Below are 11,081 nucleotides of genomic sequence, written 5' to 3'. Positions count from 1 at the left end.
GTCTAATGGTAGAACATTTAAAACTGGCCAAAAAATGCCCAGGAAACATTTGGCCCTTCGGCACCCAAAGCTCCCAAAATATAACGTTAAACATCTCTGCTAGAGGGATTTCAGTAGTCTGAAAAATTGCATACCTGAGTGGCTTCAATGCTCTCTCCTAAATTTTAAGTGCAAGGAGTTTCAACACTCAGGAATTGCATAAGTGTTTATCTTTCCTCAAAATAAAATATTGAATGATATAGAGGTAGCATAACTTACTAAATTAAGTTTAAAATGAAAAAGAAAAAAAAGCAAGGCTATTTTCAATAGTCTTAATAGAATTATTACAAGTATTGAAAATCTCACAATTCAGGCTTTCTTCTACCTTGTTTTAGACAGCACAGTATGCTCAGCTCCCCTTTTACTATAAGGATATCGATGAGTCCAGGCACCCTTTGGCCCTGTAGCATCTATTGCAACATCAATTAAAGAATCTGGAGTCACCCATCTCAGGAAGATGAGGAAGAGAAAGTTGAATACAGCCAACAGAGCAAAAATGCAGCCTGTCACGGGGCCACAGTGAGAGATGAGTCTGTCCAGCCGTTTGTCCATGGGTAACACAGCTTCTCTTGCCACTCGGTCATACACCTGGCGGGAGAGAACCAAAAATGAGCACAACTTTGCAGGCTGCAACAGAACGACGACGTGCACGGGTCAGGAGTGCTTTAGAGATGTAACAGGAAGCACGTACATTTTACTGTTGTTACAGTAATGATGTGATGAATGAAACTGCTTACGTGAAGTACTGCCATTTGACTCACTTATGGAGTGCCTCCTCTGGACAAATCACTGGGGTGTATTTACCCTGGGACACCCAGATGAATCTACCTCAGCTCCTGTGCCCTAGGGGATCGCCATCAATATTTAACCAACTAGGAGAATTCCAAAGTCCTGAGAAGCTGGAATGGCTTTGGGGGCTGCCTCTGTTGAGGCTGTGTTTAATTCAGCAGTGACTTCCAAAAGCCCTTTAGGACTCCTTGATTCAACTGCCACCAGAGAGTTACAATCTATGGGTTCAGAGAGGCTCTTCTCTCCACAGCCATGAGAGGCTGAGTTGCTGTGCACAGGCAAGGAGAAAATAGAGACATTTCATGGATGCCAAATAAAACGAGGGGAAAGGGATGGGGGAAATTTGGGTAGATGGGACAGGCCAAACACTGGCAAATAAAGTTCACTGCTGAGAACTGGTAATAGATGGCTCGCTTTTTTAAAGAACTGCTAAGCACTAAACTCTTGAAATATTCGAAAAAAAAGCTCTCTGAAGTTACTTCAAACACATAAAATGGGCCAGCCTTCGTGTTTTTTAAGTGCACTTGGGCATTACTGGTGCTCATTCTCACGTCATCAGATCTGTAAACTATCTCGTTTTGACCTCAGCAAAGTTCTGATGTGCAGAGCAAGTTCTAAAGATCAATGGCCTCTGAAAGGTACTGGCTGTTTTTGTCTAGCTCCTCTGCCCTGAGGACATTTGGAATACATTTTAGTTAGAATTATGTCGAGCATTTTCATACTGTTCACAGGGTTCTCGTGGCAAGAACACTGGAGTGCCATTTCCTCCTCCAGGAAATGGAGATAGTTAGATAGCATCACTGACTCAATGGACAGGAACTTAAGCCAACTTCAGGAGACAGTGAAGGAAAGGGAAGCCTGGCATGCTGCAATCCATAGGGTCGCAAAGTGGCAGAGACGACTTAGTGACTGAACAACAAATGTCAAGCATTACACGGAGTGGTGAATTATAACTGAAAAAGTATCTTTCCAGCACAAACGCCAATTTTGTAATAATTTTTCTAAATAGCAGTTAAACTAAGGAGTTGAAAGGGATCAAACATCCTGTGTGAAACAGGTAGAATTAAAAGAGCAACTAGAAACTCACCCGTACGTCCACCTTTATTTCTAGGTCAGTTAACTTATGATCTCAAGTGACAAAATAATACTTTGCTACTATGGAGAGAATGACAGGCTTGACAATCCATTAGCGATAAGGAGTCACTTTCTTCTTTGCATGTATACTATAACCGTCATAGAGTGTAAAACTGAAAACAATACAGATGTTCTACTATTACTTTAAGCGTAACTGAAGGAAAATTTGTGGTTTAAATAAAACCCTAATTCACTTCTTTAACACAGGCTGAAAAATTATCACCATAATTCTTTGCCCCAAACTTGTTATGTATAACAGGGCAAACTTCTGAGATTTACATGTTGATCAAAAAGGTAAGGCGCAGTTAGAGCTATGGTTCTCAGTCAGGGTGGGCCTCACTAAGAAAATGTCCCTAACCAAATATCCCTGCCCACCACTCCCGAATTCCACCCCTACCCCCCGCAAAGGGTCTTGTGAGAATCCAGCAGTGGCAGGGGCACAGGAAAATAAAATGAACAGAGCCTGAAAGGCTCCTGAGACAATTCTGCCACGCACTCCCAGCAAGCACTCAGTGCTGCGCCCCAACTGCCACAGGAAAACAAGGAAATGTACTTATTTCAAACTGGAGGAGTCACTGGTGGAGTTAACTTCTAGAAAATATCTCAGGGTTATTTCAGTCAAAACTGTTTGTTAATGCAAATATCTCATGTTTCAACAGAAAATGTGTATGACAATTTTTGGAGTGTTTTGTTGCACTTCCATTCAAATACGGGCTCACCTTAGGTATGGGAATTTACAATTTAAGCCAGTTAAGACTCTGTAATGACCTAGAGGGGCTGGGTGGGAGGGAGCGGATATATGTATGCATATAGCTGAATCACTTTATTGTATAGCAGAAACTAACACAACATTGTAAAGCAATTATATTTAAAAAAAAAAAAACAAAAAAAAACAAGAAAGCCTTTCTGCTTACTCAGCTCTATCCAGCTCCCAACTTTGGGCTAGAAACTAGCAGCTCCACCGAATACAGTAAGAGTACCCAGCACTATCTTCTCCAGGCTCCCAACCGTCTTTCTGCACAGTTTCCAAATACTAAGAAGCACAGCATTTCCATTCAGCTTGTTGTGTTGTAATAAGAGGCAGGAGGCAGACGAAGTGATGAGAGGCAGTTAAACAAGGACGAAATTGAGTAGAATAACTGAAGTACTGACCTCAAAATAAGGAGGCATTTCCCACAACTGTACTCTCCCACCTAAGGACATTAACCTATTTCCTGCACCTGTCCTTTTGGAAATTCTCTACTGCTGCTTTCTATTTGTGATCCTACTTACATCTGTCATGTGCATTTGGAATTCTAACTTACTATGTTCTCCATCAGCCCAAAGATGCGAAAATCTCCTTTCAGTTAAAAAAAAAAAAATCACAGCAGCTAGCAAGAGCCACACAAGTTTTGGAAGTAGCCTGAATTAAATATTTGTAAGTTACAAAGTTGCCACAACTTGGCTAAGCAAAACCAGGTATTTTCTAATAGACCTATATGCTTTAGAGTTATAAACAGCCTCAAGAAAATGTCTAAAAGTAGATTTTAATATTAGTTTTGCTTCTAATTGTTGTAACTTCTAGAAAACTCTGTAACTCTTATATGGCCAGTTTAATGAAAGGTCTAGATACTGCATTACTATTTTTCAGATGTCAAAGGCAATGATCTGACTAGAAACTTAGCCTAGTATATACAAAAAGAAGTCTCATTTGGAAAGAGACTTCATAAATTTAAGCAATAGAGCAGAAATGGTAAACCTATATAAAAGAAGTCAATGTGTATGTGAAACATCAGGTAAGAATTCCAGACACAATCTTCAAATACCCTTCTCTAGCACGTGACGTACTTTTTCAGTTCTCTCTGCAACGTTCCTCCAGGTGTAGAAAGTCTTTACAATGTTATGGATATTTTCTGGAGGTGGCAATGCTCCTGACTTCAGTTGGAAAATAGCTTTTTCCAATCCCTCACACAAAGATTTTACAGAAGGCTCACATAAAATGATAAGATTTTCTGGAAGTACTTCAGGAATTCCACCAACCCTGGTACTTACAACCTTAAAAAGAAAAACAAAACAAAACAAAAAAATGTGATCCACCAGAATTCATCTCTCAGGTAAACAAGCAAAACCAACTTAAAAAAATATAACAGACTGCATCTGATTATTTTTCAAGACGCATGCAGAAACCCCAACAATGTAATAAGCCCTCCAAGCTTTTTACCTGTAAACCACAACTGGCTGCTTCCACAATCGCCATGCAGAATGCTTCCGTAAGAGAAGTATTAAGAAAAATATGTCCTTGAACTAAGACATTTCTAACATCCTTGTGTTCTAAGGCTCCCAAGAGACGCACTCTGATGTTTGAAACAAGAGAAGAAAGAGGGGAGTAACAATCATGGTATAAAAGAAATACCATTCATAAGCTTCTAACGTTTTCCATCTCAAAAGATTGGTATCATCCAACTCTAACCTAAAAGTCATATAAAACTGTTTGGTTAAAACTCACAGAGCTATACATATTTCTAACTTTTGTCACAGATCAAATTTCATCCTCTCCAAAATTAGTTTACCTTCCATGAAAATATTAATACACTTCGATGAGTAAATGTTAAAGTATCATTTCTAAATAGGAAAATGTCTCTTTTAAATTGAGGCTTCACATGCACACAGCTCACATGTTATCTAAGTTAACAAGGAAGAGAAATGTTTGAATCTGTAAGTGCAGAGCAATTTACATGATTTGGGCCATGCTATTTAAATCACAACTCAGTGTGGCTTGAGAATCTGCAAACACTTCCAATCAAAGTAGTTGTTTTTTTGTGCATTCTTGGGTGCCCCAACCAGTTTCTCCTAAAGTCAAATAATACTGGGCTAAAAAAAAATTATGAATACCCTATCTAGGGTTTCCCATTTATATCATTTTTTTTAAATAGGTTTTGCATTACTTTATTACTTTGTAGCAGAAGCAGCCCACTTAATGCAGGCACAAAACCAAAACCATACTTAAGTAAAAGATTATTTTCTCACCCAAGACAATATGGAATCCATCAATACCTGTCATGGAGCTGGTATCTTTCCCGTACTTCTTCCAAAATGATTCTCTTTGGTCCCTCTCCTCCAATTATGAATTTTAAATCAGGATATTTCCGACAGAGTTCAGGTATTATACCACTAAGTAAATCGGTCCCTGAAAACATAAAGTTGAATGTTGAAGATGTTAATAATTAAATTTAAAGTTTTTATCAGAACTGAGAATCCACTCACTTTGAGAAGTATTAGCTTACATAAGCAGGGAAACAAATTCCCCTAACCCTTTCCTAGAATGGTGGAATCGCTCACAAACTATCAGGGGTCCCCCAAGAATTCTGGAAGATATATACACTGACACCCATTGTTACCTTCTACCCACTCAGTTTGTGGACTATTCTATTTTGAAAGTATTCAAGTTATTCACCTGTGATCACACAACACCTGTGACTAAAAAAGGCATTAGAGGTAGTGAACATTTCTGTTAAATTTTTCTACAGAACAGGAGAGCTGACTGGAGATCTGGGTCTTGTTCCAGCCTTTGTACGAGCAAGGTCTTTGACAATGGGAAAGTTTCCCGATATAGAAGACGAAGAGACTGCTGTACCTAAGTCCAAGGTCTCTTTCAACCATAACATTCTACTGAACTGTGATTCTACCTCCTACTACAGGAAAGGGCTAAGCAGCAAAACATAACTGCTGCCTCCATTTTGTTAAGAATGCAGTTGGTACACAGGATTTTGCAGCGAACACTATGGTATTAGCAAAATTTATAAGAATAGTCCATCTAAACACTGGGATAGCCCACTTGCCCTAAATGACAGTGGATGAAGGTGGCAAGACCTCACGTGCCAGATCATTAGTCTATAGAACAAAAGGGTGTATCTTGGTCCTTTCTTTCCTTTTAATGAAATACTTTCTCATAATATGTAAATACAACCTCAGGTAATAAAAAGCAACAAAGTAAATTATGCTCTGCTAGTCTGAAAAGTGGCTACACAAAGAGACAGCAGTAGTGATGTTTGAGAATTTAGTTCATTAACAATGACAAACCACACACATTCAAAAGTAAATGTAAAATAAGCCAATTAAAGCTTAAAAAAATGCACACAGACACATACACAAGAACTGCACTTCAATCAATCTTCCCAAATATAGGCAGATTAATTATTAAAAAGAGGGTAGGAGAAATAATAAAGGTTCATTTCAATTAAATAATTCAAAGTAGGATTAAATAAACTGCTAGTATTTTCAAAATATGACTGCATTAGCAAACTCACATGTGGCATTTATGAATTATGAAACCTTCTCATTAAAATCTTAGCCATCTGTTTCAAGTGTATTATCAAGCCCATCAACTAGATTTCTAGATAAACCAGACGTTTTACTGACTTCTAACTATTAGCCTCCTATAATTCCTTCCCCTCTTTCTTCTAATACAAAGGTTAAGAATCCATTCTTTAAATGAAAAAAAAACAGCATATAGAATGATAATCAGAATTCCTAACAACAGCTAACACTTACTGAGTGCTCCCCACAAATAAAAAATGCTATGGTACCAAGAGCCTAACGCAACAAAACACACAGGACTTTCAATTGCCATATTCACACAAAATGGACAAAAAAATTTCTGATTCAAAGTTCTTTTAAAGCATAGTCTAACAGTATTTTAAAGAACTTCCTGAATCTATACCTAGGATAATGGCTGGGCTGAGGATGGAGGGAACAGGAGACCTTAACTTGAGAAGAGCTCAACTCAGGCTGGTTCTCTCTCTTACTTACTGTGTAACCTGGGTGAGTTACTTACCCTCTCTGAGATTCAGTTTCTTTGTTACATGCAGATAACTACACTACAGTTGGGAGGGTCAAGTGAGGTACTGTACCATGCACAGGCTTTATCAACTGCAGAATATAAATGTAAGTCGTCATTACCCCTAGAGCAAGAAGTGGGGCATGCCTGCACATGTACAGGAGCACTGTGAAACCCTGCATAAGAGCAAAACAGGCTCAACAGAAAAGGAAAGAGGCCGGCCAGGAATACTGGGAGGTAGGAACTTTGATTTATCCTCTTACTTAATACGTTCCAGTGGCCTTTGATATCTGGTCCAAATGAACACCTCCTAAATAAATTAATTTATTAATAATTAACAGGCCATTAATATAACTAATCGCTTTGGGGCTACAGATATGGCTGTTCTTAGAATGTTACTGGCAAATGGAGAGGGTTTGATAAATTTTTTAATTATTGAACTGAGAATAGGAAAGGCTATCAGAGAAGGCAATGGCACCCTACTCCAGTATTTTTGCCTGGAAAATCCCATGGATGGAGGAGCCTTGGAGGCTGCAGTCCATGGGGTCGCTAGAGTCAGACACGACTACTTTCACTTATTCCTTTCATGCACTGGAGAAGGAAATGGCAACCCACTCCAGTGTTCTTGCCTGGAGAATCCCAGGGACAGGGAAGCCTGGTGGGCTGCTGTCTATGGGGTCACAGAGAGTTGGACACGACTGAAGCAACTGAGCAGCAGCAGCAGTGAGGTAAAGGTACCAGGTTCAATCTTTGAACAGATAAGTTAATTTTGCTCTGATCCTTGGCCATGTATGCATCATATGCTTTCTTAGCTGGCTATGTCACCAGGGTATATTATTTGCTAAAAACAAAACAAAAACAAAAAACCAGGCATAAACACATCACCAATATCCCAAGAGGGATTCAAAACACAGAATGCTGCTCCATTCACATCTTCTTCAAGTAAAGAATGAAAGCATGCCACCATTTCACCCCTCAAAACGCAGTTCAGTGGTTTTCTCACCAACCTCGGTTTATCGGATCACCACAGACTAAGACTCTCCATTCCTAAACCATTCTGACCAAGGCCCACATCTGCACTCCACTGGGGCACTCCGGATCCCACTGCTGAGCTGCATGCTTACCAGGAATCAGCTGCATTTCTCCACAAATCTGTTTGATACCAACTGTACTTGTTACTGCATTTGGCTTACCTAATTAAATAGCACATAAACGGACAAAATGAGTTTCTGTGCAGCTAAGCTGAACAGTCTGAAACATTCAGTCAAGACATAGAAAAAGTCCTTGTCAGATCAGGGGGTATCCTGAACCACTGTATAAGAGCAAAATAAATGGAAAATCCAGAGGTACATCACTTCACATGCCTTTAGGTTCTCATCACACATGAGAGACCCAAACTGGCAACTGTAAATTATGCTTCTTGAAGGTGACTGTGCAAGAAAGATGATTCAGCTCAAACCAATGGACCAGTACTCTTAAGCCTACACACCTATTGGCAATTCAGTGCATGGTAACAGTATTTTGAGTAAATTCAAGTATTTAAAAGGGTGGTTACATATTATCTTTTTAACAATTCCCTACTTTTAGTGACAATTTTGATTGCTGACAATTGGTTTTCCGATACCATCCAGAAGACCATTTATGTTTTGAATAACCAGACTGCTTTGGACTTGGAGTCAGCAAGGCTGCGGTATCCGCGAAATGCTGCAGAGGCACTGAAACCATCCTCTCTGAGCACAGCAGACCCTTCCCGAATACTTTATAGGAACCATCACTGAACCTCACAAGATCACCACTGTTGCTCGAATCACACAAAACGAAAAAAGTGAGACTCAGAGATGTTAAGTAGCTTGTCATCAATGACACAGCAGGACAGAACCAGCATAGGATTTGGGGCCATCTAACCCCGCCTTCTTCATCACTTACCTGCCAATACATTATTGTCTTATCTACACTGAAAGGAAACAAGCAAGCTACAGAACAGCAATGTGCAGAACAAGCTCACTGACTCTGAGTTTATGAATTAAAAATGACAGGAAAGCTATAAATCAAAACATTCATTAGGGTCATCCCTGAATCACACAGTTACAGCTGATGCAAGTTTTCACCCTTGTGATCTTCTTAGCTTTCAAAATATCTGCAATGAAAAAAAAGGGTTCTGTGGTAGGCTGGGCCCTGTACTTCTCACTGTATATGTAGGGAAATTTTCAAAAGACCTTAACTATTAAACAGCATCAGGTTATTGTTTTTCCTTTAAGCAACTATTAAAACATCAAATGTGGGGGGTAAGGGAAGGAATAGTATTTACCACTGTTCCAGAAATTTCTCCTTTAGGATGTATAAAACGTATTAGACCCTTGTTTACTATATTTAACACAGAAGTAGTTATAAAATCGTAAAACAAAATGAGAAGCCCAACAATCATTATAACACAGATATTCAACAGCTTTCTACAAGGAAAAAAAGGCTGCGCAGTACAATTGTAGCTATCATTTCATTACCTTTTCTGTAAACAAGTCTGCTGACAACAACAATAGTTATTATACTATCATGCCTTCTAAATGGGTCTGGAGTGAAGTCAGTAGGATCTACAGCATTAGGAATGACGGACACTATTTCAGGATTCAGTGCTGCTCTTAGCACAGTGTTTTCCTTACTAGTGTAAGAGACACAAATTATGTGGTTTGTGTCACAAAGAGACACAGTTAGAAGTTTGTTTGTGAGCACCGAGCTGACATCAGCAAATCCGAAAAGGGAATGGTCCGTGAAGACTGTCTGGAGGCCCATTGTCTTGGCGTGGAAGAGGGCATCATGGGCCATGGCAGAAAAGGAACTATGTGAATGGATTATCGTGACTCTCTCCCGAACAAATATGTACCTGAGCAATGGCAGACTGTGAAAGAGGGTCGTGGCTGTAGATTGGTTGTACATGACTTTCAGAGGCAAGTAATAGACTTTGAGGCCATTAGTGAGGTAACGGATGCCTTTGCGATTTCCGTAAGCGTGGGTGACAATTATGACCTTGTGCCCTCTTTCAATCAGGCACTGAGAGAGCTGGTAAATGTGACTTTCCACGCCTCCCATGTTTGGGTAGAAAAAGTCCGACACCATGCATATATTATGGGCACAGGTCCTAAACGTGTGAAGACTTCCAGGGATGACACGGGAGAGTGATGCTGAGGAAGGCTGGCCACGCCCTCCTCTTCCTCTATAGGCCATGCTGAGATGGTTTAGGCATTAGTCCTTAGAGCAACCCAGTTAAGATAGGTGTCCTCTAGTACCTGAAAGAGAGAGTAGACAGGATCTCAGCTCAGAGACAAAATGCATTCCGCACACAAATCCCGACATACATATTGTTTTAATGTTAATGTAGATCTGTTAGCTCTCTCCCTAGAAATAAAACATACAATGTAGTCATGCATTTGACAGCATCTACTTGCTTACCATTTACTGTGGGCCATACAACAAAATTAGACTCTGCAATGGTCCTCATATCTTAATTTTGATCTAAGAATACCACTACACATAATTTTAAATAATTTTTGTCACCAAAGTATAATAATACTTTGCCATACTAACCAAGCAGTTTATCCAGACAACTAGACATGCAACTCTTTACAAAAAAGGCTTGCTAACCTCACTTCAGAGCTTAAGCCACTGACTCAATGAATCCCATCAAGTTCACTAGTATTAACTCTGTGGTTTACACTAGAAACATATCCGGAGTTAGAACTGTCTTTTGAGAGTAACTTTTTAAAGTATCACTTGTAGCACATGCCAGACCTCACTTTCCCCTTCCTTATTCAAATATGGTGATCATCAAACCGTTCCTTTCATTTCTTAAAACTTTCAGTTATGTACATCTTCCCTCCACGAATGACCCTTTCTTCAGTTTGGAATCTAAAAATAAAAACTAGAGATGGGCTGGATCTGGGGCCATTTTCTACATCTGAAGCAGGAAATGTTCAGCTAAGGGGTCCCCGAGAACATCAGTGCAAAATGTGCACTAAATATTCAATATGACTACAGATTCTTAGACTGTTAACGCTAAAGAGAAAGCAAGTGAAACTCATTCTCAGCTTTTACAAAGGAGATTTCCATGCCTCCAGAAACTCAATGGGAAGCCATTCTAAAGGTCTGAGTTTCTGATTCACCACAAACTCAGAAAATGCAAAGCAACAGCTTGTGCAAAGTCTGTTCTCTCCAACAAGGTCATCTTTATTTTAAACACAGTCTCAGAAATACTCAGTAAGTGTTGAGCTGAATTTACTAATTAAGATTCAATATTACCAAATCAAGAGAT

General features: G+C 39.4%; 1 protein-coding gene across 1 annotated transcript; it reads right to left on the bottom strand.

Moving 5' to 3' along the window:
- Positions 1-356: 356 nt before the first annotated feature.
- Positions 357-9,997, bottom strand: PIGA (phosphatidylinositol glycan anchor biosynthesis class A). Its single transcript, XM_068962364.1, has 5 exons — positions 9,280-9,997; positions 4,996-5,128; positions 4,163-4,295; positions 3,790-3,996; positions 357-627 (listed from the first exon to the last, which is right to left on the bottom strand). Exons 1-5 carry the CDS (start codon positions 9,995-9,997, stop codon positions 361-363), a joined length of 1,458 nt encoding a protein of 485 aa, XP_068818465.1. The 3' UTR covers positions 357-360.
- Between the last annotated feature and the right edge of the window lie 1,084 nt (positions 9,998-11,081).

This window comes from Capricornis sumatraensis, chromosome X (assembly GCF_032405125.1).
Source record: "Capricornis sumatraensis isolate serow.1 chromosome X, serow.2, whole genome shotgun sequence".
NCBI classification, from domain to species: domain Eukaryota; kingdom Metazoa; phylum Chordata; class Mammalia; order Artiodactyla; family Bovidae; genus Capricornis; species Capricornis sumatraensis.
Note: the sequence above shows the minus strand (reverse complement) of the source record. Positions and strands in the feature narration are given on the sequence as shown.

What these genes read in the sequence shown, in the direction of transcription:
- PIGA (XM_068962364.1), bottom strand. Translation starts at nt 9,997, where the DNA reads ATGGCCTATAGAGGAAGAGGAGGGCGTGGCCAGCCTTCCTCAGCATCA. An exon ending in CAGACTTGTTTACAGAAAAG is followed by an intron (nt 5,129 to 9,279) that starts GTAATGAAATGA and finishes TTATGTTTTCAG; the next exon opens with GGACCGATTTACTTAGTGGT. An exon ending in AGATACCAGCTCCATGACAG is followed by an intron (nt 4,296 to 4,995) that starts GTATTGATGGAT and finishes TTCAAACATCAG; the next exon opens with AGTGCGTCTCTTGGGAGCCT.